The sequence below is a fragment of the Phyllopteryx taeniolatus genome, chromosome 8, assembly GCF_024500385.1.
Source record: "Phyllopteryx taeniolatus isolate TA_2022b chromosome 8, UOR_Ptae_1.2, whole genome shotgun sequence".
NCBI lineage: Eukaryota > Metazoa > Chordata > Actinopteri > Syngnathiformes > Syngnathidae > Phyllopteryx > Phyllopteryx taeniolatus.
The window spans coordinates 25,995,488-26,022,436 of NC_084509.1; the positions used below are offsets into that span (position 1 = coordinate 25,995,488).

Below are 26,949 nucleotides of genomic sequence, written 5' to 3' on the forward strand. Positions count from 1 at the left end.
AATAGTTGCACAGGTGACGCGACTCATTTGTGTCGGGCGTGTTTTCCTGCCTGGCATGCACGACAGACTGATCGCCTCTGCCGATCTTGTCTTCTTACAACGCCGTGGCAGTTCGCATCTCATGTGCGGCTGAAGGCGCTCAGCTTTCAAAGGACTAACTTTCCTGTAAAGTAGCTTTAATGCAGCCGAGTGCCGCGTTGTGTTTGTGTTTAAGGACAGGTTGATCCTCAACCAGACTTTTTTTTTTTCTTTTGACGATGGTCGCCGGAGGAGGTTCTGCCGATTTTAACCCGTCGGTACCCGTCAAGATCTTTTCGGCCGGGGCGGCCGGCTGCGTGGCGGACCTGGTCACCTTCCCGCTGGACACGGCCAAAGTCAGACTGCAGGTAAGCCGCGGCGACTGAAAACACACTTCATTTTTACGTAATCAGAATCAGAATCATCTTTATTTGCCAAGTATGTCCAAAAAACACAGTAGGAATTTGTCTCCGGTAGTTGGAGACAACAGACGGTCAATGACCTGAAATATGATTATAATTGATCATCATATTACCTTTTTACAAAAACAAAAGAAAATGTAAAATTCAGCCCCAAAGCTCGTTCCACTTGGGAACATGACATTTCAAATGCATGTCATCATGAGTAGACCCACAAAAAATGCTCAAGAATCCAATCCAGAAAAGACATGAAGGCTGCCATTTTTGGGTCCTTTTGGCCATTTCCAATTGTCCTTCAAAGAGGAACTTGTATGAGTATTATTTTTAAAATCCGGAGACAGTTGACCGTAGCGACGTAAAATTTGGTGGGCAAGACTAAACAGACAAAAAAGGTCTCAAGAAGCCATGTCAGAAAATGTACAGTCAGTCTGTACAGTTTGGTTGGAAACTGTCATTTTGGCCATTTTCAAGTCCTTGCATGGTAAATTTATACAATCATAAATTTGTTTCTGAACATTTGCACATTGCTGACTAATGACTGATTAAACTAAGTCGGTTTGTGGTTGGGGGGGTTATTTGGTAATAATCACAAAACTGGTAATAACATGTCTGCTTTTTGAAAATGCTAACCTTGAAGACAATCCGCTTGGCAACATGAAATTTGGTAGCCACGTCCGCACGGGTTGAATCGAGTTCAATTGTTTCACCTCGACAACAAAAGGCTTCTCCAGTTTTACATTTTAAAAGTGAAGTCTTCCTATTTATGTCTCTGTCGGGTGTGTCCCGTGGGGGTGATCACCATAAGGTTGCTGTGACCGGGTGTGGCTGCTGAACAACTGTCTTGCATACCAACTGGCGTTCATCGTTTTCCTTACAGGAAGACCCCATTTTTTGGGGATGTAAATGAACTGCCGACTCTGGACCGGAAGAAACTGCTTTCCATGTGTTCTACTGTGTGTTCCAATGTAGAGGTCTTTACACTTCCCTTTTTTTTTTTCTTTTTTTTTTTTTGGATAGGCCCAGTTTTTTGCAAGGGATTTGATTTGAGCCTGGTGGCCAAGTTTGATGACTCAACATAAATTTCGAAGCAGTGACTCCACTACCGATGCTCCAATATCCTTCCAATTCATTCCCCTCACTCCTATGCCCCCGGTGTGGCAAATCTAAGGTGGCGCATGTGATCTGTTATGCTTTCATCCTCTCTAGATTCAAGGCGAATCCAAGCCCTTGGTGAGAGGCCAGAGGGCCACATACAGAGGAGTGTTCGGCACCATCTTCACCATCCGGAGGACCGAGGGTGCCAGGGGCCTGTACAACGGGCTGGTCGCCGGCCTTCACAGACAGATGAGCTTCGCCTCGGTGCGAGTGGGCCTGTACGACAGCATGAAGCAGTTCTACGGCAGGGGCTCGGAGAGTAAGTGCAGCCATTTGGCGGAGAAAGGTGATGGAACACGTCGGCCTTTTACAGGAATTACAATGTTTTCCCACATCTGAGAAACAGTCCTGACTTGTATTCATTCAAACTGCGCATTCCACTGTGCGTTTATGCTGCAGGCCTTCTTCACTGTAAATAAGTTTTTGACAGCTAGAAACTCATCTTAGAAAGTAAATGTCTTTATAGCTGTGGCCAGTGAGACCAGTTTGACTGGAGGTCTTTTGCACACCACTAATTTCATTCTATACATTTCGCATTCTGAGGGGTCGAATGTGGGCTGCGGGCCTTTCAGTGGAGTTCGCTTGTTCTGCGGGCACTTCGGCTGGTTTGGAAAATGGATGGATGGACATCATGCACCCCACAGCGGTTTTGCTCACGGTGCTGCCTTCACTGTCACGTTAGCACTTGGTAAATCCCTCCGCACCACGCGTCTGTGTGTTTCATAGATGCCGGCATCGCGGCCCGGCTGCTGTCGGGCTGCACCACGGGGGCCTTGGCGGTGGCCTTGGCCCAGCCCACCGACGTGGTGAAAGTCCGCTTCCAGGCGCAGGTACGCCTGCCCCAGGGCGGCTCGACGACCAGGTACAGCGGCACCATGGACGCCTACAGGACCATAGCCAGGGATGAGGGCGTCCGAGGGCTGTGGAAAGGTAAGAGTGGTCCCGGGCGCGCGTTGTCCTGAAATGTGGCTTATACTGTATCGGACCCTATGTGGACAACAATCGGTTTTGGGTGCATTGGTCAGTGTATCCAGTGTTTCTCAACTTTTATCGTGGCAAATCATGTTGACAAAATCTCATGGCACACCACCAAGGGAAAGTGTCACAAAAAGAATTTGGGTCATTCTAGAAATGAAGGACAGTTTAGGCATTCACATACACAAGAATAAAAGTAAACCATCACGTAGTTGGATTTGGGCAACTCAACCATCAGTGGTATGCATTTTATACTTAGGCAACTGAAAAACATTTCAAAAATATTGATGAATAAATCCTTTACTGTTCAATAAAGTTACATTTGATTTGAATACTAATTTGAGTGGAGTTAATTACTGTGACAGGGTTGCAAAGCAATGCTAATATTAGACTTTTTGCTCAAGAATCCATGCCGGCTTTGTTACCGCTTTGCAAACTGGTCAAGAACAAACTTGTGATTTTTCACGGCACACTCGCGGTTGGGAATATCTGAATGAATCAATCGTGGTTTGGACTCGACGTCGATGTAACGCCTCTTGTGCAGGTTGCCTGCCAAACATCACTCGCAACGCCATCGTCAATTGCTGCGAGATGGTCACCTATGACATCATCAAGGAGCGCATCCTGCAGCACAAGCTGATGACGGGCAAGTTGGAACTTGTGTACGTTTGTGTCACGGAAATTGACCAGAGCAGGCCGCCGCATGTGAGCTGAAGCTAATGACTGTCTTTTGCCTTCGGACTTGGTGAAGTTGCACGCCGCGCGCTCTATTCCAAGTTAGACAATTGTATGTTTGTGGTCACGAGGCCGCTAGATGTTTAGTGTAAGTGTGATGACCGCTTCCTTGTTAGTCAGCAGACCTTGCCTGCTGCATCTGCCCAATGCAATTTCTCCATATTCCCCAACCAGACAACATGCCCTGCCACTTTACTGCCGCCTTCGCCGCCGGGTTCTGCACCACGGTGGTGGCGTCTCCGGTGGACGTGATCAAAACGCGCTACATGAACTCGGTGCCGGGCCAGTATGGCGGCGCCATCAACTGCGCCTTTACCATGCTGCTCAAAGAGGGGGCCACCGCCTTCTATAAGGGGTACGTGCTGTATTAACTCATTCATTGCCGTGGACGTTTATAGTCATCAACTGGAATCCAACCGTTAACTTCAAGTGCGTTAGCTCGTTTGAAAACCTCTGCAATGACAAACATCCCTGTAGATGGCGGCATTGCATCGCTTTGGATTTGAGATCAGCACCGCTTTTGAGTAGAAGATTAACACATTCACTGCCATTGACGGTTTTAGAAATCAAATATCCATGTTAACTGGGAAGGCAGGCAGTGAATGAGTTCAAATTAGGGGTTGAATTTTGGCATGCCCCGTCGATTATGAGGGCGAGAAATGCCAACGGTTGAAAGTCGGAGAAGTTAGGCACCTCCCAATAAAACAATATGTTTATAGTATCTGTCGCGGAAGGTAGTAGAAAGTGTGTGTCGCGATCTTGAGACTAAACGATGACGCAGTTCATAGAGTTGAATGACAAATGCCATGTAAATAATCAACTGACGCTCAGCTCCAGCCACGTGTGAGTCAGTGTCGCTCACGGCACATTTCTTGTGTATCTGTAGATGAACGATTATTTTGCCATCAAACGCCTTTTCCCAGTCTTGTTTTTGGTGTAACAAAAGGAAAAAATATTCGTGTCAAATTCACTGTTCAGCTTGATGTTTCTTTTCACAAAGCTTGTTTTCTCCGCTTTTTGGTCAGAAACCGGTGTTTTGGTGAAAGCCAGCCATATTCTACTGCTAATTAGTAAAGAATGGAAAGAGATAGAAACTAACTTTTTTGTTTGTTTGCTTGTTTAGTGAAAGAAGGTAGTCTACTCTTTCTTTTGGTAGGTTCAGTGCTCAAATTGTCACAGAACACAATCTTCTGTGGTAATTGAAAATAAGTCAAAGTACTTTAAAACGGGTGGAAATATGGGGAACTCTGCTCTGAAAACGGCTGGCAGTGATTGGCTTACAGTGCTGTGAAAAAGTAGTCGCCCCGTCTCAAATTCTCATTTTTTTTGCATAGTTTCCCAACTTTGTTTAAGATCATCAAACAAATGTGAATATTACACAAAGGTAACCCAAGTAAACTTAAAATGCAGAAATGGTGTTTATATTTAGTAAGGAAAGAAATCTATTCAAAGCTACCTGGTCCTGTGTGAAAAGGTAATTGCATCCCTTGTTAAAACAGGAATTAACTGCGGCTAATCATATTTAATGGAAAGCTGAGTTCATTTTCACTGACCGGAGCCAAGCCTGATTACCTCCGGACCTGTTGAATCAAGAATAGAACTTGAATAGAACCTGTCTGACAAAATCAAGTCAGCCAAAAGAGCTCTCTGAAAGCTGCAACAAAATGTCACAATCCAAAGAAATTTAAGAGCGGCTAGAAATGACCAAAATATCTCCACAGAGAAATGAAAGAGTCATCGGCAGTTATTGAAAACGCTCGATTTCAGTTGTTGCTGCTGATGGTGGTGATCTTTAACAAAGTGAATTTGAGAAGGCCGCAAATACTTATTCACTGCACTTTAAGTAACAATGAAGTAACAACAAATTTCTCTCTTTTTTTTTTTTTTTTTATGTTTTAGATTCATGGCCTCCTTCCTGCGCTTGGGCTCGTGGAACATTGTTATGTTCATGAGCTACGAGCAGATTAAAAGAGGTGTGGCTAAACTGCAGAAGTCCCTGGAATCTTCGCTCTAACCCGTCTGGCAGGTTGTCGCTTTGTGTTGTGAAATTTAAGTGCAGTGTACGACCCAAATAAAATACAACTACACATGACAGAAACGGCCCAGGAAGGTGTTTGGGCCTGACCTCGCCGGATGGGTTTTCCACGCTAGTCGTGTTGTGCCTTTCCTCCAAAAACAGCATGTACGATAATATTTCTTATCCATGCATTTTCTGTACCGCTTAACCTCACGCAGGTTGCGGGCGTGCTGCAGCCTATCCCAGCTATCTTCGGGCGAGAGGCGAGGTACGCCCTGAACCAGGCGCCAGCCAATCGCAGGGCACAACCGCAAACAAACAAACAACCATTCGCACTCACATTTACACCTATGGGCAATTTAGAGTCTTCAATCAACCTCCCACGTGTTTTTTTTTTTTTTTTGACCAAAAATGCAACAAAATGTTTTTTTAAAATCTGAAAAACAGGTAAACTAAACAAAAAAGAAAATATACATGCATTTTATTGTATGATAAAACTGGGAACTAAACACTAATTTTTATTATATATTGAATTGAGATTAAATAAGAAATATCGTCCAAATAACAGATCAGAAAATAGATCAAATAAACTCAACAATTATGGTCAATAGATGTTGTTTTTAATATTACAAAATAAATAAATGATACATATTTAATAGAAGTTTATGTTGGAGACAATTTTTTTATTTTTTTTAAACAGGTACGCCTTTTGTGAAAACAATAGAAAAAGCAAAACATGCGTGAATTAATTCATCCATTTACATACTCGGTGAGATGAAGTTTTGTTCCACTGTGGTTTAAAAGGACACTTCAGAGGCTAATGACACTCAAGTTTATTTATTTTAGTTTTTCATTATTATGGATGGTGTGATGAATGAGTACCTTTTTTTTACAATGAAACTGGTGTAGCCTGTCCATGATTGTGTGTGTGTGTGCGAGTGTGTGCGCGTGCCACTACTACTGCGACGCTGGGTGAGTTTTTGTTTTTCAGTGGAATTTTTAGGAATTTCTTTCTCTGTCGATAAATTTGCATTCAAACTTGTGTTGAGTCATTGTCATTGCGAACCAAGATAAGAGTGCACAGAAATAGTGCAATACTGAACATGGACCCACTTTGTCTTCGTTTTTGTTTTATCATCGTCTCATGAAATACTACAAAGACCTCTTGTGGAGGGCTCAGCACTTATTTAACGTTGCCTTTGTTGACAGTGCATTTACATTTGTCTCTGTTTCCTTGTTTGTGGCACAAATAAACCTCGCAGATGTGACTTGCTCAGATCCATTTGCAAAATAAAAATAAAAAAAAAAAAAAAAACAACCCTTGGGAAAATATCTTTTTCAGTCAGTTGTTTCGATGACAGTGCTGACAAGCAAGATTTTTGACTTTAAACAGCTGCTGTGAATTTTGAACAGTTTGACTTGTATTTAATTATTTTTTTATTTTTTGGAGAAGCTCAAATTAAGTTCACATGTAAAGATTAAAGTGCATTTTAGGTTCATTCAAATTTCACCCAAAAGCAGAATAAAGTGGTGCCTTGAGATACAATTGTATTTGTTACGTGACCACGCTCATAACTGAAAACACTCGTATCTCAAATCATCTTTCCCCATTGAAATGAATGGCAATGCCATTAATCTGTTGCAGCCCCTCCCCTGACAAAACAAAAAACAGGGTACGTAATTACATAATTAAATAGAATGTAAAGAATTAAACATCTTGTGCATGATGATTTCATTCTGCGATCCAATTCGTTTTGTTGCGCCTTCTGGTGTGCCTGTCTTGGCCACCAGGAGGCAGTATAATACAGTCATGCAAACAAAAGAAGATTCGTACAGTACTTCTACTACTACCGTAAGTGTCTCGGTAAGATGCTGTAATATTAGTCATTTGTTGCAGGGGATAAAGAATATGCATGTGAGTATTGTTAGATTTTCTGTCTACGTGTGTGGCACCACGGTTTGTGTTCTAATATCCATTGCTTCAAGGGTTCGAAAACCGTATCTATTGATGCTAACCGTTAGCACGGCGTTTTGCATTATTTGTTAACATTAAGCTGCTAAGGCAAAGCTATGCGGTTGTTTTAATGACACAAGGCGTGATTCTCTTTATTTGATGTTTACTTTGTCAGTAAACTTTAACTGGGAGTAGCTTTAAAGAGCTTGAAGCCTTACTTTTGAGAAATGGTTCACTATTGGCTACGTCACATGTAAGTCCGGGAGGCGAAAGCACCATCAGTTGATCTATGACGTGGAGACAGACAAGAGTTGAGGCCAAGACGAGATCTCGATCTTTTTTCCTCCTGGGTGAGCGCAAATGACGCTAAAATACTGCACATTGTGTTCCACCCAATATTCATGTATAATAGTCTTTGTTGACAGAAATGAATGACATCTCGCTTTGGGGCCGGCCGATCGGGTTTTTCAGGATGGTTTTATTTGCGTGCAATTCCAGCCAATACAAGCCTCTTTCAAGCAAGACGTCCCACAAATTTGCCACGTCTTTGCATATGTTATGTTAATATTATTGGTTGCATGAATTAGCTACATTAGAAAGTGTTCCATTTTGTGTGGGTTTTTTTTTTTTTTTTAAACAAAATAAAAACAACTAAAAGCGGACTTTTCTTTGTGTTTCAGATGAGAAGTATAACTTACAAAAGAGGAGCGGAGTGAAACTTTTAAAAGCTTTTAATTTGCATTTTAAAAAGCTATCAAGTGCAGTGTTGCACTCCAGTCCTGCAGAGCGCAGTAATGCTCATTGGGTACAGGTGTCAAATAAGGGTTTAAACCCCAGGTCAGAGTGTCAAATTCAGCTTTCAAGCCAGGGGTGGGGTTTTGAAGTTTGGTTTCATGTTAGGGTTTGAAAGTAGGCTTTTTAGCCAGGGTTGGTGTTTTAATCAAGGGGTACAGTTTCAAGCCAACATTAATGTTTCGATCAGAAGTTACACTTTCAAAGTGTGGTTTCAAGCCTGGATTGGGATTTGAAATGGGGGTCTCTAGCCTGAGTTAGGGTTTCAAGACAACATTGGGGTTTCTAACCAGAATTGGCCTTTCAGTTGAGGGTTGGGGTTTCAAAGTGTGCTTTCAAGCCTAGCGTGGGATTTAGGAATTAGGGTTTATACCTTAGGTTAGGGTTTCAAAGTAAGGTTTCAAGTCCGACTTCCAAAGTATTAGTAGTCGTAGGGTTTCAGGCCAAGGTTAGGGATTTTAAATATGGGTTTCAATCAAAGGTTCGTGTTTCAAACCGAGGTTAGGGTTTCACAAAAACAAGCGTCTATGATGGTATGGGGGGGGGGGTGTTAGTGCCCATGGCATGGGTTACTTGCACATTTGTGAAGGCACCATTCATGCTGAAAGGTGCATATAGGTTTTGCAGCAACATATGCTGCCATCCAAGCAAGGTCTTATTTGTTCTCATTTTTTCAGGGACGTCCTGTCTTATTTCAGCATGACGATGGCAAGCCACATTCTGCACGTTACAAAAGAAGAAGAAGAAGAATCACCTTTATTGTCATGAACATGCATGCATGCACACGAAATCTGTTCTCTGCATTTAACCAATCACGATGATACATACACACACACATGTTAGTGGAACACACTGGAGCAGGGGGCAGCTGAAGCGCCCGGGTTTTTGTAATATTTGTTGCAAAAGCTGGGTTGGTAGTAAAAGAGTACAAGTGCCAGACTGGCCTGCCCGCAGTCCAGACCTGTATCCCAATCAAAATGCGCAAAATACGACAACAGAGACCCCCGCCCGGACTGTTGAGCAACTGAAGTTGTACATCAAACAAGAATGGGAAAGAACTCCACCTACAACGCTCCAACGCTTCCCAAACGCTTATTAAGTGTTGTTAAAAGGAAAGGTGATGTAACACAGTGGTAAACGTGCCCCTGGCCCAGCTTTAAAACATTCAATAGCTTGTCTTTGCAGTGGATTAAAATTAATGTAGGCTGAAAGGGTTTGTATATCATTTGATTCTGTTTTTATAGACATTTTACACAAAATCCCCATTTTGGAAGTGGGGTTTGTACAAAAGCGACCCCTGTTCCGTCTTGGCCTCGCAGGTCATGTTGTGGCGTTTAGAAGCGCTCAGCTGCGCTAAATGCGGCCCGCGCTAATCCCTAAAGACCGCCGCTGACCACATCCTCTTCCTGATTAGCAGGGAAAGTACACCGCTCAGACACAAAGGTGCACCACCACCACCACCACCTCCTCCACGTTTTCAATCTCATGAAGGACACCAACACCGGATGCATGAGGAACACCTTCACCCTCCTCCGTGAGTACACGTCCACTCATATTTCTTTTTAGCATTCTTTTTTTTTTTCATGTCAATGTGCTTGAATTTGTATGCTCACTGCGCAAACAAACATGTTATGGCTTTTCATTAAGTATGTGTTTGTCACTCACCCTGAGGCACAAACATGATTATCTCTTGGCAGGGAAATTTTGACATTCTTCTTGCATAAGAAGCTTTCCGGCGTTCAGCTCTTGTATTTTTAGGCAACGGCCTGCTTGACAATCTCATCGAAATACAAGAAACAATGTAAACGTTTGATTTACCTCATCTGCGAATGGCTTGGCCCATCTGTCCGTGTTCAAAAATGGAAGTGGGGCCCTTGAGCAGCGAAATAAATCAATAATCATTTGGGGTACGCAAAGTACAGCGTACAGGCCACATGCGGCCCCATTCGTTCATTACATTAATAAAAAGAAAATACATGGGTTTTGTCATATTTGTAGCATAAATTTAGCCATTTTCCCCTAAAATTGGTGGTTTTAAATGTCTTTCTTTGTATTGATTGAGCTTATTCAATAGGTTTATTTATTTATTGTAAATGATCAAAACAATATTGGTAGGATAAACAATTTTACATAATTGATGTATTCTGCTGAACAATAATTTAGAATTGAATTAATTATAAATGACACATTTGAAAAAGTGACTTATTGAAACAACCTATTTTATTCGTACCTATAGCAGATTCGTTCATTAGTTTAGTCCTGTAATGTTTCTTGCATTAATTGAGCACTTTCCTCCTAAACTTTGGTAAATTTAAATGTATCCATTTTTATGTTGTTGATTTATTTTATTGAACAATTGATTAGAGCGTTGTAAATAGAATACAAATATTAGCATAAACTATTTTACATATACAGTTGAAACTAGACGTTTCCATACACTACTGTATATAAAAAGATAGCCCCCCCCCCCACACACACACACACACACACACACTGTCTGACGTGAAATCAGACTAAACTTGGCCTGTTAAGTCAATAATGATTACCAAAATTAATTATATTTGCTAAATGCCATCATAATGAGGATTTTCTTTTCTCAAGATTTTTTTTATTATTTCTTTCTTTAAAGTGAGAAGTTTACATAGAGTAAGATTACTATGCCTGTAATCAATTTGTGAAACCCCAGATATTGATGATGCCATGTCTTTGGACGCTTCTGATCAATTTATTGACAGTATTTGAGTGAGAGAGACACCTGTGGATGCAGTTGAACTAGGCACACCTGAAACACGACTTCTTTGTGTAACATCATAAGAAGGTCAAAGGAAATCAGCCAAGCTATCAGGCAGAGAAATATGGACTTGCGTAATTCTGCTTCATCCTTGGGTGCAATTTCCAGATGTCTGAAATTGCTATGTTCAAACAATTATATGCAAGTATAAATAAACACTATAGGGTGGGATTTTAAACCAGGGCTAGGGCTTTGAAGTAGGGTTTCAAGTCAGGGTTAGGGTTTGGAAGCCAGATTTCAAATCAGGGTTTCCAAGTACGGTTTCAAGCCTGTGTTTCGGGTTTTAATGTATTGTTTCAAACAAGGTTTAGGATTAAAAGCCTCAGGGTTTAAAAACTGGTAGGTTTCAAATTAGGGTTACCGACCAGGGTGTTATGATTTCAAAGTAGTGTTTTAACCCTGGGTTTCAAGTTTAAGGTTTTCATTTGTTTTTATTGTTGACTATTTTGAACCAAATCCAACGTCTTCCTGTCCTTCCTGTCAGCTCCGTAGCGATGCTTCCCGAGTGAGCGTCAGCGCCCCCGTCGGGCCATCATGAGCGTGACTACGGGCGACGACCCCGACGCGGAGCACCACGCCGAGCTGGCCGACATGGTGGCGGCTATGAACGTCGTCACCGTGACATCGGGCTGCGCCGCCGCGCCCAGCAACAACGGCTACCGACCGGCCGCCGCCCGCCGGGCCCGCCTCTCCGACAGGAAGTTGTCCCTGCAGGAGCGCGGCGGATGCGTCGTCAGGCAGCCCACCGTCGAGACCAAGAGGGTGTCCATCACTGACTCCGAGGTGGGTTGGCGCATCGGGCATCATTTATGCGTGATGTCAAAGTAGACCAAAAAGCTGTTTTCTTAAGTCTTGTCAAAGTGGCACATCAGTCACTACAGTGGAACAACTTTTTTTATTATTATTTCTTTTTATTTATTATTAGTATTGATGTCACAGTTGCGCAGCGGCCACTACATTAGGACAGCTTTTCAAAAGTTTCCTTGAAGGCTTGTTGTCAAAAGTTGTGCATCAGTCACTACAACGAGACAGCTATTCAAAAGATGGCTTTCTGCCATGTCTGTGAGCGAAAGACATTTAAAGGGCCAGTTGCTTTTTCTGCTTTCAGGACTTTGTGCAGCTGAACCAGTACAAGCTCAAGAAAGAGATTGGAAAGGTACTGATTGGGATTTGTTTGTAAGTTAGTGAGCGGCTTACTGACTGTATGCATAAACCAAACAACAACAACAATCAGTTGGATAAATCACATTGAAATGTACATGCGGTACTGGAATTTGTTGGGAATCCTATTAATACCACACCAAAAGGGAAAGCGTTATTTTCTTCAAAATAGTATTTTTTTTCTTAGTTTATTTTTATAATTTTGCAAGAATAGTCTGATTTCTTTTAAAAAAGGAAAACATTTTTTTTTTTTTCAAATAAGTATGGCTTTGTAATCAATGTGTAACACTGCCATCTTGTGACCGTCCTGCGGTCCGACATCGACCACTTTCAACGTTAGACAGTTCTCGGCACATTTGCGTTGTTTAGCCCTATAATAAGTGGCGTGAAGAAAAGGATGATGAATGAGTGTAATAGTGCTTTGTGCACACTGTAGGGTTCGTACGGTGTGGTGAAACTGGCTTACAATGAAGACTCTGAACAGTATTATGTAAGTGGGCGCTACATTACATACTTTTTGGTTTGATGTATGTATGACAATTTTCTTATGTATGTACTGTAAAAAAATTATATATATATATTTTTTTTTAAACTGCCTTCCATCCAGGCCATGAAGGTTGTTTCAAAGAAGAAGCTCATGAAGCAGTTTGGTTTTCTGCGTGAGTAACCACAATGGAAATAACAGTAATAAGTGTATGATGAATGCATCATTTTCAATGTTTTTTTTGCAATCTTGCAAGAATAGTTTTTTTTTTTTTTACAAAAAGTTTTTTTCGAGAATAGTCAGAAATTTGTATTTTTTTTTCCCCCCCCCATAAAAATGTTTGATTGTTTTTTATATATATATTTTTTTTATCACGTGCTGCCTGCACGTGTCCTTGATTGCGTGTGTCTGCTGTGTCCCAATTTCTCCGGTTTTGCGGGGTCCCTTCAGGTCGCGTGGCGCCCCACCAGCAGGAGGCCTTCCCCAAAGCCTCCATGCCCCTGCAGATGATCTACCGCGAGATCGCCATCCTCAAGAAGCTCCACCACCACAACGTGGTCAAGCTGGTCGAGGTCAGTCAGACGCTTCATTAGGAACACCCGCGCCAATCGACTATACATCTCCAATATCAAATCGGTTTTCCCCATTGAAATAAACTGAAATGTCTTTTATCCGTTGCAGCGTCCCCGAAAACCAGCAGTTTTTTGTTACGTTTTAAATTAAGGCACGGGGAATATGGAGGAGAAATTGTTAACTCCCTCGTTAACGCGAACATACAATTGTTAAACATGGAACAAAGCCTATGTGTCTTTGTCTTTGGACTAGGTGAAGCAGCATGTGGCTCATTGTTCAGCATGATTTTTGTTTGCCCCTGTGCCAAGTAGCTTAATAAAAATAACTGTATGCTTGTGATCATGAGGCGACTCGTGTTTTGACACCACCTGCTGTGCCAGTCAGAAAACCTCGTTTTTTTTTTTTTTTTTTTGCATTTGCGCTCTACAATTTCTCCTCATTTTCGGAAGGAATTAAACTAGAAAGACAACTCTTGGTGTTTGCCAGTAAACAAGTGTGTATTGGTCACGAGGAGGCAAGTCCACGTTTTGTCACGTGAGTCCGCTGTGCAGTTTCTCCTCTTTCTTGCAAAATGACGACTCCTCGTATTTTTGCAGGTGCTTGATGATCCCGATGAAGACGGCCTTCACATGGGTACGATCTTATTTCCAATTCCTATACTGTATTTATTGCAACTTGAAAGAATGTTGTTGTACACTTTGCAATGACAATAAGGCTTCTAATTCAATGTCTTTTTGTCTTTTCTTTGTTTTTTGCCTTCATAGCCTTTGAACTGATGACCAAAGGGTGCTTTATGTTGCATTTTGACATCCTCACAGAAAGTTATGGTGTCAGTTTGTCGGGATACGATTTAGACAGCTATCGTTTTATTTTTTTTCCTTGCAGGCCGGTGATGGAGGTGCCCACAGATGAGCCGCTGACGGAAGAGGAAGCTCGCTTTTACTTCAGAGACCTCGTGTTGGGCATTGAGTATCGTACGTTCACGCAGCAATGTCATGTTCTACAAAAAGAATGAGGACCTCCAGTCAAACCATAGCATTTTCATTGAAATTTTAATTTAAAAAATATTTCAGTTTTTGATTAAAATTAAAATTTTCAGATTTTACATTTTCTCATTTTTATTTTTTATTTGTTTTTAATTTAAAATAATTGTGATTACATATTTAAGTTTTAATTTGAAAGAATTTCTCATTTTCTTTTAATTGTAATTTCATTTTGGATTTGGTAACCCCTTGAAAATGGAAATTAAAAAAAATATATTTTAAATTTAACCTAACCTTAAATTTAAATTATGAGCTGGATTTCTATTTAAAATCTTAATTTGAATTTTTATTTTAATTGTAATTTTGGGTTGGGGTTAAAGTAAACATTTTAACCCCAACCCCTTTAATTTTAATGTTCGATTTCAATTTCAAATTGACAATTTAATCTTCGTCTTAACTTTGGTTTAGTGATAAATGTTTCAACCTAACCCCTTCATTTCAAATAATATATATTTTTTTAAATTTTTGGTTGATTCGAAATTAATGTTAACCCCCTACATTCTAATAATTTAAAAAAATGTACTTTTAATTTTTATTTCGCATTAGGTTCCATTTAAAATTAATCCCTAACCTTCTAAATGTAAATACAATTTTTGTATGTGTGTGTGTGTTGGCAGTGCACTACAACAAAATCATCCACCGGGACATCAAACCGTCGAACCTTCTCCTCGGCGACGACGGCCACGTGAAGATCGCCGACTTCGGCGTGAGTAACGAGTTCGAGGGAGCGGACGCGCTGCTGTCCAGCACGGCCGGCACGCCCGCCTTCATGGCGCCCGAGACCATGGAGGAGCACGAGCAAGAGTTCACCGGGAAGGTGCCCTCTCGCCACCGACCGACGCCGCAAAAAAACAACACGCTCGCAAACGCACCGTTGTTTGGCACTGTGCGTGTGTTTGACTATGTTGCTTACAGGCGCTGGACGTGTGGGCAATGGGGGTGACGCTCTACTGCTTCGTCTACGGGAAGGTACGCAAACTGAGCGTGCGTGTGTGGAGGGTTGGGCATCGAGAATCGAGAACCGATCGGAACCGGGACTAGCGTTCAGGCCGCCGACCCCGAAGAAGAAGTGGCGAAAACCAACGAAGAAGAACGCACAAGAAGCCGTGCTCGTGCCCAACGGCGGCGGCGAACAAAAGTGTTCAAATAAATGACCAGTCACCTGAGTGCAACACGTGGATTAAGATTATATTGTGCAATGGCGGCTTTCACGATGTGCGTGCAGAACCTCTGTCAAGTCAATTGGGTGAGTTTGAAACTCAAAGCTAGAATACGTCCGTGCCAACATTGAGGCAGCTAACAAGTGGAACGCTGGGTTGCACTCTTGCACTGATGCTTTTTGGCGTTTATTTTGCTCTTCAAACCAACATAAGAACTGATGACAGACGCAAAAATAAAATATAAATGACTTCTCCGTACTGGAAAGAAGGTAGAAACCGTCGCATTACAAGTATAACATGGAGCTAAAACTTAAGCAAAGGTCAAACTAGCAACTTTACATCACAATGAATTGGGACAAAATTGACAAACACGTTCTCACAGTATCACAAACACTAACCTTGTGTCTCGCAACGTTTTATTTTGCTTTGGGTTCCGTTATTTTCGTTGTCAAATGTCGCGTGAAGTTACTTTTCATGACAAAATGTTGAGTTACGGTGCGTAACCTTCAAAATAAAAGGCTACATGGCTAAAACAGGATGTCAAGTTAAAACTTGTACATGTAATCCGTTTGACGTGATAAAACAGTCGCAAATAACTATTTTAACAATGCTGTATTTAACTTTTTAGCTGAAACAATAATGAATGAATATTAAGTCAACCGGGTTACTTCCACACGCATTGCCTTTTAGTTCATAGGTTCGATATTCATACTGGTTATAAAGAACGGCGAGTCAAATGTTTATTTGAGTTTCTGCTGCACGCTGCTAAGGAAAATGGATGTTCATAATTTGGACACCCTTGATTTAAGCCATGCAAACGTTTTTGACCCGGCCCCTAAAATAATCGGAATCGATAATCGTTTGGAACTAGAATCGAAATGAATAACCGGCGTCGGGACCGGAATCGCTGAAATTCAAACGATGCCCAATCCTGTGTGTGCGCGCGCGCTTGTGTGTTTGTTTCGTGGTCTGCCTGTGTGTGTTCGTGTGCGTGTAACTGAACGTGTGTTTGTGCGTGCACGCTTGTCTATTTGTCTGCATGTGTTTGTGTGTACGCATTTCTGTGTGTGTATGAGAGTGTGCGTTTCTGCATACGTATGCGTGTATGTAAACGTGTGTGTCTGTGTGAGAGAGAGATTGTGCTTCATGCATACATGTGTGTGTACACACATGATTGTATGTTTGTCATGTGTGTTAGTGCATTTGTTCTTGTATGTTTGTGTGTGTGTGGGGGGGAGTGTGTACACAACACCCATCATTACATTCATTTCCAACACTATAGCGGCTTTTGTTGCATACACGCACAGAAGCGTAGTCACATGCGCGTACAAACACACACCCGCAGCGTGAGCATTAACTTTGGGTGTGTCCTCTCGCAGTGTCCTTTTTATGACGAATACATCGTGTCTCTGTACAACAAGATCAAGAACAAGCCTGTGGAATTCGCGCAAACGTAAGCACAGTACTGTATGAGCCCCAGAGACAATATTACGTCACAATATCAGTTGAAAATCAAAACTGGCCATTATAAATAGCATACGGTATTTCACATCCAATGTTTTCCCTTGCCCGCTCCACAGACCTCAGATCAGCGAGGAGCTGAAGCATCTCCTTGTCAACATGTTGGACAAAAACCCCCAAAGCAGAATCAGCGTCCCAAAGATCAAAGTGAGCAAGAGACGCTCAAGCGTCGCTGACCCCACTCAACGGCTGCCTTGTATACTTTGTATTTGTATACTTGACTTTATTTTTTTTATTTTATTTTTTTTAAACCTTGTAATCTCTACTCGATGCACTGCTCATATATGCATGCCTGTTTGTTCCTGTGTGTGGTGTTGTGTGTATATTTGTGTATGTGTGTGCATGCTCGCGTGTATGTTCGTGTACATGTTTGCGCATGCGTGCGTGCCCGCGTGGTCCCGACCAGCTCCACCCGTGGGTGACCGAGTCGAGCGCCCGCCCGCTGCCACTGGAGGAGGACCACTGCACGGCCGTGGACGTGACGGACGAGGAAGTTCAGAACAGCGTCACGCTGGTCTCCAGCCTCTCCGCCGTGGTGAGCGACTGCGATGTTCTCCCGTGAGAACACGTTCTCGTCACACTTTTTGATTTCTCTTTCTCATACATTTGATTTGAGGGATAATTGTCTTATATTAGACAAAGAACCCTACTGATTATGAGCATGTCGTCTCTGATTCAAGAAAGTTCAGATGAGAACACTTTCTCATCGGCACTCGAGCAGTCACAGTATTTGATGGCTCTTCTTCAGACTATTTATTTTTGTATTGTATTTGTTGAAAGCGAAAGCCATATATCAACGACACTGCCGGCCAACTTCTCTGGACCCCGAGCCCATCTGAGATGGACTGACGCAAAGTGCATTCAGGTTTTGTAGCAACATATGCTGCCATCCAAGGAACATTTTTTTCAGGGATGTCCCTGCTTATTTCAGCAAGACAATGAATGCCAAACCACATTCTGCGCGTGTTACAACAGCGTGGCTTGGTTGTAAAAGAGTGCGACTAGACTAGACTGGCCTGTCAGCAGTCCACACGTGTCCCCCATTGAAAATGTGTGCAGGCGCATTATGAAGCTCAAAATACAAAAACGGAGTCCCAGTCATATGTTGCCCCGTCCCAATTGTTTGGGAACATGTTGCAGGCATGAAATTCAAAATGAGAGAATATTTGCTCTTAAAAAACAACAACAACGTGTATCAGTTAGAACATTAAATATCTTGGTTTTGAAGTGTATTCGATGGATGGATGGAGTGATTCTGTTTTTATCTACGTTTTACACAAGATCCCAACTTTATTGGAATTGGGGATTGTATTTTTTTTCTCACGAGCACAAGCACCCTATTGATTGTTTTTATTTATTTTTTTTAAATCAACCCTATCATTTTTTTGGTGCTCCCATTCGCAGATCCTGGTGAAGTCCATGCTCAGGAAGCGCTCGTTCAGCAATCCCTTCGAATGCCAGGCCAGACGGGCGGAGAGGTCCATGTCTGCCCCTGGTGGTCTTCTCATGTAAGTCCAAGCTGAGCAACTCAAAAGCATGGGGTCGGATAGAAATAAATTTGAAATAACTTTAATTGTTCTAGAAGTAAAAAAAAAAAAAAAAACAACAACATTAAAGTAAATGTATTGTTTTCAAGATGGTAGTCAGCTTTCTGGGGCTATTCAAAATCAGAGAAAGCTTTTGAAGTGTCAAATTAAGAAGCTAATTGCTTTTGAAGAATATTTGCATTGGACATGGACGTGAGGACGATGGTCTGTTCCTTGCAGTGGTTCCTGGGGTCTTTTGGGGTCTTCGGCTCAGCTTCATCCTTCTTTGAGGTAAATCGTTTTAACTCCCGACCTCTCCTCATCCCCAACTTTTTGTCCTTTTGGCAATTTGTCCTCTTCCTTTATTTATTATCATCCTCCCATCCTCATCCCCAACTTCTCTTCATCCTTTCTCCCCAAGTCGGCCTCATGCTCATCGCAAACGTTTCCAACTTTTCATCTCAGCATCCCCAAATTTTCATCCCCATCCCCAAATTTTCATCCCCGTTCCCAAATTTTCATCCCCAACTTTTCAACATCATCCCCATTTTCCCATTGTCATCCCCAACTTTTCATCGTCATCCACATGACATTGTCATCCCCTGGTCCTCATCCCCACCCCCAGTTTCTCTTTGTCATCCTCAACATCTCCCCCTCATGCCCGATTTTTGCTCATCCGCATTTCGCGCCTCGCCCGTCAGGAACACCAGCCGCGACGGTAGCCGCGACGGCGAGCTCGAGGACTTGTACGAAGACGAGGCATTCACAGAGTGCACGGACCCCGCCCAGACCTGAGGCCGCTGCCCTTGTTGTTGTTGCGGTGTTGTCATGGTTACGTGCGTAGCGCAAAAGATTAGCCACGCCGGAAGCGATTTCAATACATGCACACGCTAACGTTAGATTGTAATGGATTGTTAACAAAACCCTAAAAGAAATGCTGTGTAAAGAATAATTGTTTACATTTTCCTACAAGAATAAAAAGATGTCAGCCGCCTGGTTCTCGTGTGTGTTTAGTCTTAAACACTAGGTGGCGGTGTATGTTCTACTGAGCCGAACATTTTTAGATTTCATTATCAGATTTTGTAGCACTTTTTAAGGCCGGTGACTATTTTCTAATTAGGCATTGAGTTTTGCAGGATTTTATTTTCGGCTAAGAGAGGAAAGGGCCCGGAATATTTGTACACGTTTTTAACTCGTAAGATGAATAAAAAGTGAAAACCGAGTTTGATTTTCTTTTCACCTGACACTTATACGCCACTTTGTGACAATCTATGGCTTGAAATCCCAATAAAATACATTTACGTCTGTGGTTGGAACGTGGCAAAATACCGAAGTTTAAAGAGTAGGAGTTTCTTTTACAAGCTGGCTGGAGTTTTTATTTCTAAATATATGACTGTACTTTGACTTACGACTGCTCCGACTTTTATGTTTTTCGAGCAACAAGCCGTTGCTCGGTCGATTTGTTCGTTTTTTTTGCCTGTGTTGTGATTTCTGGCCTCTCTGATTGAGCTGCTGTCCCTGCTGGATGACCGAAAAATGGACGGACGGACGGACGGATGGAGCTTTCCCACTGACGAACGAGCACAGAAGTCGCTTGTAGACAGAGGTGGGTAGTAACGTTTTACATTTACTTGAGTAGCGTTTGGGGGGAAATGTACCGTCATTTCTCGTGTATAATGTGCATTTTTTCCCCCCCAAAATGTCAAACGTCAATGGTGCGCATTATACATGGGTATAGGGGGAAATGAAGAAGAACATTTTTTTTTTTACCATTTTATAAATGTATGCCGTCATCTAGTGGTTATGGGTACACTTTCATTCCATTATGACAGGGGTACGTACAACTGCATATATGTACAGTTGTGCTCATAAATTTACATACTCTGGCAGAATTTGTGAAATATTGTTTTTTTTTTTTTTTTAAATACGACTGATGACTGAACAACAACCATCATTCATTTATTTATGGTTATGTTTTGTTTGATGATAATGTTTTTTCTGAAATGCTTGACAGTTTAATTTCAATCCCATTCAAATCAAATTAAATGTGTTTCGCCATGACATTTTTTTTGTAACCTTGGCCAGCTCTGTGCCTTGCCACAATTCTGTCTCTGAGCTCTTCAGGCAGTTCCTTGGACCTCATGCTTCTCATTTGCGCTGACATGCGCTGTGAGCTGGAAGGTCTTCTCAAACACAGCCGCTGTGTGTACATTAATGAGGAAAAAATGAACTTCAATGACTTGAACAAATGGTCGCAATATAACAAAGAGTGAAGAATTTAAGGGGGTCTGAAAACTTCCCGTTCTCACGGTGTTTCATATCCATGGCGCTTGATTCTTTTGTTTCTATGCTCTTGACTGTTCCGTAACATCACACCTTCCACAACTATACCCCTGTAGTGTTTTTGACGACTTCTGTGCCTTCCAAATTGGAGTTGCTTACGCTTTCTTCAAACTTGATTTGAATATGTATTGGTAAGATATTTTTTTTATCAGCCTTGTACATTACAATACAGTATTTTAGAATTGACTGAATCATGGAATTTCAATACCTTTTCACCACAAGTTCCATTGGTCAATTCTTGACAAATATATTCATGGGCAACTTTTAAGAATATGAGGGCAAAGCACTTTGAAAACACGTCCTTTAATTTTTTTGCAATAATGCCAGCAGCTCACACAGAAAACACGACAGCCTAAAACATTTTCCGAAGACATTTCCTCCACCCCGACAACAACATTCTCTTTTCTGTTTTCAGGTGCACACACGACAATATGCTTGTACATACACATCCTGTTTAAATGTACCAATGTTAATAGTGACACGGTGACCATGACAGTGTTTTGTTTTGTTTTTGTGTGTTGAAGGCCAGTAGAGAGTGTGAAGTTTGAATGTGTCGCGGGTGAAGGCAGCAGGAAAGAGAGATGCTCTCAGGACACAAACGCAGCTTTAACGGGCGTGACAGACACTTTGAGGTGAAAGCACAGATGGTACACGAACACGACTCGGAGGCTCTGATCTCTCAGCCCGTAAACGAGGGAACTCAGACATCTGGGCAGAAGGAATAAGCACACAAACAGAGTGCTCTGGATTCGTACCAAGACCGCCCGGCTCAACAAAGTTGAGATGCGTAACGTGAGGCTGGTGTAGAAGACTGACAAGAGGCTGAGGCCCAGCTGCGCCAGGTGCAGCAGCAGCGTGTCCCGAGCTTTACGGGCCGAGTCTTTGTCCGTGGCCGCCGATCTGGCCGACACGATGACGCCGACGTAGCCGAAAACAATCGTCAGGCTTGCGGAGATGAACAGCAAATATGTGTAAACTTCGTAGTAAGATTCAGCAACGGGAACGAGCAAAATGGCATGGAAGCTGCAAAACTGTGACATTTGCAGACTCTCCAGCTGGTCGAAAGGAAACATCGTCAATAGAAGCCCCAGAATGAGAACATTTAGAAAAGTAAAGACCCACACGGCGAGCACGGCCACCGCCGTGTTCCTGCTGGTGATGATGGAGGCGTGCCTGAGAGGGTGGCACACAGCCACGTATCTCTCCAGCGACATCACCGCCAGCACCAGGGGCGATATCCTACTGAAGAGGTTGCCGAGCATGACGAGCACGCCGCACACGGGGTACGTGAGGGTGACGCGAGAGGCGCTCAGCAAGTACAACAGCTGCACGACGGCCAGCTGCAGCGTGTCTCCGAGCAGCAGGTTAGACAGCAGGACGTAGCGCGACGTCTCCCGAAACACACGTTTGCTTCCCAGCGTCAGCAACATCACCCCGTTGACAAAGAGGAAGATCAGGCAGAAGGAGGTGGTCAAGGCGGCCGCCGCCGCTCGCTCCTCGCGGCCCAGCGACGACGACGACGTTGCCATGAATCAAGTCAAGCCGTAAAAGTTCTGCAGCTTGTCGAGTCGCATCACAGCAGACTGCGCGCTCGCTTTATATGCTCGCGGGCTCCATGTTCACGCTTGTGGTCACCACGCAACACCCCCCGCCCCTCGTCAGCATCACGCTGTCAACACAGAAAGCCGACAGACTTGTACAGTGAAAGCAGATGTTTACATCAAATATGGAAAGAAATGCTATTTTCCCCTACTCTCTGACATTAAATCAGACTAAACCTTTCCTGTTTTGGGTAAAGGATTACCAAATTTATTGCTATTTGCTGAATGCCAGAATAATGAATTGATTATTTTTTTTTTTTAGGTCATTTTAAGTACATTATTCAAAGTCAGAAGTTTTGCAAACAGTGATATTGCAATGCATTTAAACAATTTGGGAAAGCCCAGATGACGATGTCATGTCTTTGGAAGCTTCTGATAGGCTGATTGACAACTTTTGAGTTCATTAAAGACACGCCTGTGGTAGTATTTGAACGAGGCACACCTGAAGCACCTGGGTCTTTGTGTAACACCATGGGAAAGTCAAGATATCAGCAAGAGAACTCTGGACTTGCACAATTGGCTTCATCCTTGGGTGCAATTTCCAGATGCCTGAAGGTGCCACGTTCATCTGTCCAAACAATTATATGCGAGTAGAAACACGATGGGAATGTTCAACCGTTATACTGCTCGGGGCGGCGACGGGTTTTGTGTCCCAGAGATGACCAAAGAGATTAACGTGCTTTGGTCCAAAATGGGCATATCAACCCAAGAAGAAAAAAGCAAGACCTTGTGAAGTCTTGTGAAGCTGGCTGAAGCTGTTAAGAGTGTGGCATTATCCACAGTCCGGTACCAACATGAGCTGAAAGGCCACTCTGCCAGGAAGAAGCCATTACGCCAAAAGCCACATTACAGTTCGCAAATACACAGAGGAACAAAGACCTCCAGAAATCCTTCCTGCCCTGGACCGCCCACCTCCTTTCCAGCTAGCCGTATCTGCCACGCTGTGTTGGATCACCAAGTCACCAAACTGGACCCACTCAATCCCTCGGCTGTTGCTAAAAATGGATCCATCATAGTAATAAACAGAATAGGTGACAATTGGACAGCCTTGGTGGAGTCCAACTCTCACTGGAAACGAATCCGACTTACTGCCAGCAATGCGGACCAGACTGACACCGTTTAGGGACCGAACAGCCCGTATTAAGCGGTCCAGTACCGCATACTCCCGGAACACCTCCCACTGGAGTCCCCAAGGGACATGGTCAAATGCTTTCTCTGAGTGCACAGTACATGTAGACTGATTGTGCGAACTGCCACGCACCCTTCAGAACCCCGCTGAGGGTGTAGAGCTGGTCCACTCTTCCACAGCAAAGACGAAAACCACAACGCTCCTCCTAAATCTGAGATTGGACATCCTGATGGAACCTGCTCTATAGCACACACGAATAGATGCAACACACTAGTTTATTATACATGCATGTTAAAATATATATATCTATATCTAAATATATATATCTATATGTAGATATATATATTTAGTGTTATCCTCACTTCAGATGTCGATTTTTTTCTTTTCTGTGGGAAACTGTCCAGGTGGCTCTTTGAGTATTTAAGTTTGCCCACAGCTGGTATAAAAGTACCAAACTACTACCTTAGTTGTTATTACATGTAATAGTTTATCTAAATTGTATGATATCTATTATATTTCATGTGCGTGCGATGGAAAAGTAAAGTTTGGACTCAACGTTGTGCCGATTACATCATTGTTTGACGTTGTCGGGATTTTTTTTGGGAATGAAGCGCTTTTCTTCCTTGCTTCCCTCGAGTGTACGTGCGACCGACCCACGTTGTTGTCAACAATTCCGACCTCGTCCCCAAAAGGCTCATTTAGGCGCATTAATTATTCAAAATGTTTTCACTAAATATGGACTTGATTAATGAGTCCTGCGGGTGTTGCGTGTGCGCGCCTGCGGGGGGCAGCAGTTGAAAAAGACCAAAGAAGTCATCTTCGTACTGCAATTTCTCGCGGGAACTCATCTAATTACACTTAAAATAAGACTCATCACCTCCATCCATCCATTTTCTGAGCCGCTTCTCCGCACAAGGGTCGCGGGCGTGCTGGAGCCCATCCCGGCGATTATAGTGGACGCCCGGGCTAAGGGATCCGCTTCGACTGTTGTCCGAGCTTTCGCGAAAGCCGGCGACGTTGCTGAACTGGGGCTGAGAATTTCCTCAAGGGCCCAGTTCAGGGTTTGTATTTTTCCTTTTTAGATATTTGTCCATCTTTGTCAGTGTAGTCTCTCTGAATGCCTCACTCATTCTTATTCATTAATTCTCTTGGCTGATGCCTGTGAATATTCCCATTCGTCCAGGTCAACTAATTTCATCATCGCAAATGGACTGGTCTGGTCTGGTCTGGTCCGGTCCTGAGAAGACGTTTCCCCTCCCATGCTCAACAAGGTGCAGGTATTTAGATTCTTGCTGCCATCTAGTGGAAGATAATGCAATTGCACCACCCGCCACTGCAATGCAGACGACAGGTTTACATTTTTTCGGGATTGCCACCGGCTCTCGCGGTTAGGGTTACTCCATCTAAAAAAATCTAAAACTATTAATAATGCACTCTTTTATCACCAAGCCACACTGTTGAATGGCTTGGCATTGCCTTGCTGAAATAAGCAGGGACATCCCTGAAAAAGACGTTGCTTGGATGGCAGCACGTGTCGCTCCAAAACCTATATGTACCTTTCAGCATGAATGGTGTCTTTGCTGATGTGCAAGTTGCCCATGCGATGGACACTAACACACCTCCATACCATCACAAATGCTGGATTTTCAACTTTGCGCTGATAACAATTCAGATGGTCCTTTTCCTCTTTAGCCCGTAGGTCCCGACGTCCGTGATTCCCAAAAACAATTGGAAATGTGGACTCATCAGACCTCAGCGCACTTTTACACTTTGCGTCAGTCCATCTCAGAAGCGCTCGGGTCCAGAGAAGCAGGCCGTTGGCGTCCTCGGCTGTTGTTGATTTGTGACTTTGGCTTTGCATGGTAGAGTTTTAACTTGCATTTGTCGACGTAGCGGCGAACTGCGGCGGCGGCCGCCTTGACCACCTCCTTCTGCCTGATCTTCCTCTTTGTCAGCGGGGTGATGTTGTTGACGCTGGGAAGCAAACGTGTGTTTCGGGGGACGTCGCGCTACATCCTGTTACGTATCTCAACTTTGTTGAGCCGGGCGGTCTTAATTGTCCTTCGTGTACATTTAAACAGGATGTGTATGTACAAGCATATTGTCGTGTGTGCACCTGAAAACAAGAAAAGAGAATGTTGCTGTTGGGGTGGAGGAAATGTCTTCGGAAAATGTTTTAGGCTGTCGTATTTTCTGTGTGAGCTGCTGGCATTGTTGCAAACATTAAAGGACACAGTCACTGGGAATCCATCTTTCGTTTCTTTTTTTATACACACAGCACACAAGAAGGATGAAAATGACTGATTTTTTTACAAAGATAGAACCGGTGAGGAATTTCAAATTTACATATATATTTTTTTAATCAGAGCATGTATAGGAAAAGAATGCAATATCGGAATGTGCAACTTCAGCCATCGGCCAACAATAAGGCAAATTCAGCCGGAAGAAGCGGTTTGAAATGAACTTTGGTTGTTTCCACGCTGTGAAAGAGCACAACAGGCTCGGCGGGCAGAGGTGACGTCACGACGTGGCGTGATATTTTCAAAGCTTTTCGAATAGCAATGAGCTGAACAGTTTGCTTCTGGTTTACAATCCCTGGTTAACATTTCAATTTGGACTGCCTTGCAATTGTTCGTTTTTACAAGTGCCCACCAGAGGGCGCTATTGTTTTTAGCTTGGCATTGAAAGAGTGACACCTTGTTCGAGTTTCTGTGAAGGGGCCTCATTACTGAAGGTGAAATTGAAACGAGCCACCAAATCTGAAAACTTCAGTTTCTATTTTATAATTTTTTTTTTTAAACTTTTAAGAAGGGAGTTGAGTCAGTGCTACTTTGGCCAGTGTATATATAGATATATATATTTAAAAAATTATATATAGATATATATATTTTTTGCACAAGTGTCTGTACTTTTACTTTGTAAGTACCGGTACTGAGAAATGTATGTCAACTTCTGACTGAATAAAGTCAAGTCAAATTGCCCCCCCAAAAAAAATCCTTCTCATTACCAAAAACGCATGCCCCCCCCCCCCCCACACACACACACACACACACACACACCAACCGGTTGCCCTCCGGTCGGACGTGCTCTGGTCGTGCACTGATCTCAATTCTTGGCAATGGGTACTCTTTTTTTGGGCTTGAGCACCTACCCCCAAAAATGTCTGTGCACGTGCCTGGCTGCCTACTGTACATACAGTATTTTATATGGTCTCTTTTGTGTAGTGTACATTATACGCTCATGTTTTTATTGTGTTCTGCCGCTGCTGCCGCAGTTGCGTGTTGAGCCGAGAGGGAAGATTTCAGTGGAAACGGTTGCCATGCAACAGCACAAAAAAAAAAAAAAAAAAACCTCGGCGGTGCTACACATCCGCAACTTTGCTGTGCAACTCCTCCTTTTTTTTCCTCATTTCCACGCACGCACACACAGCTCTCCAGCCCTCTCCTGTATTTTTAATGATGCCGCCACACCCAAATTATCCCCAACACACAACAACATCCTTCTGTGGTGGATGTTTTTCATTGGGTTTGACCAAAGTCATTTGTTCTACAC

The 26,949-nt window shown here is 42.9% G+C and overlaps 3 protein-coding genes across 9 annotated transcripts; 2 read left to right on the forward strand and 1 right to left on the reverse strand.

Moving 5' to 3' along the window:
- The first annotated feature begins 57 nt into the window (after nt 1-57).
- On the forward strand, nt 58-6,587 carry LOC133481896 (dicarboxylate carrier SLC25A8-like). Of its 3 annotated transcripts, none has more exons than XM_061781205.1 (6): nt 58-386; nt 1,644-1,851; nt 2,319-2,522; nt 3,112-3,229; nt 3,477-3,657; nt 5,202-5,342. In XM_061781205.1, exons 1-5 carry the CDS (start codon nt 258-260, stop codon nt 3,652-3,654), a joined length of 837 nt encoding a protein of 278 aa, XP_061637189.1. In that variant the 5' UTR covers nt 58-257; the 3' UTR covers nt 3,655-3,657; nt 5,202-5,342. The 3 variants fall into 3 exon arrangements, with proteins under 3 accessions (XP_061637189.1, XP_061637190.1, XP_061637188.1); XM_061781204.1 differs by having other exon boundaries at nt 66-386; nt 3,112-3,213; nt 5,202-6,587; XM_061781206.1 differs by lacking the exon at nt 3,112-3,229 and having other exon boundaries at nt 60-386; nt 5,202-6,587.
- A 148-nt stretch (nt 6,588-6,735) lies between these two features.
- Nucleotides 6,736-19,546, forward strand: camkk1b (calcium/calmodulin-dependent protein kinase kinase 1, alpha b). Of its 5 annotated transcripts, none has more exons than XM_061781199.1 (17): nt 6,736-9,599; nt 11,341-11,639; nt 11,965-12,012; nt 12,454-12,507; nt 12,625-12,676; nt 12,952-13,073; nt 13,671-13,707; nt 13,839-13,860; nt 13,960-14,048; nt 14,735-14,934; nt 15,033-15,086; nt 16,657-16,730; nt 16,858-16,945; nt 17,205-17,333; nt 18,203-18,306; nt 18,565-18,615; nt 18,746-19,019. In XM_061781199.1, the coding sequence occupies exons 2-17, from the start codon at nt 11,391-11,393 to the stop codon at nt 18,912-18,914; spliced, it is 1,542 nt and encodes a 513-aa protein (XP_061637183.1). In that variant the 5' UTR covers nt 6,736-9,599; nt 11,341-11,390; the 3' UTR covers nt 18,915-19,019. The 5 variants fall into 5 exon arrangements, with proteins under 5 accessions (XP_061637183.1, XP_061637185.1, XP_061637181.1 ...); XM_061781202.1 differs by lacking the exon at nt 18,746-19,019 and adding an exon at nt 19,026-19,546 and having other exon boundaries at nt 8,615-9,599; XM_061781201.1 differs by lacking the exon at nt 18,746-19,019 and adding an exon at nt 19,026-19,546 and having other exon boundaries at nt 13,839-14,048; nt 18,516-18,615.
- A 390-nt stretch (nt 19,547-19,936) lies between these two features.
- On the reverse strand, nt 19,937-22,691 carry LOC133481895 (odorant receptor 131-2-like). The gene has a single exon (XM_061781203.1). It carries the CDS (start codon nt 22,194-22,196, stop codon nt 21,255-21,257), a length of 942 nt encoding a protein of 313 aa, XP_061637187.1. The 5' UTR covers nt 22,197-22,691; the 3' UTR covers nt 19,937-21,254.
- Nucleotides 22,692-26,949: the final 4,258 nt, after the last annotated feature.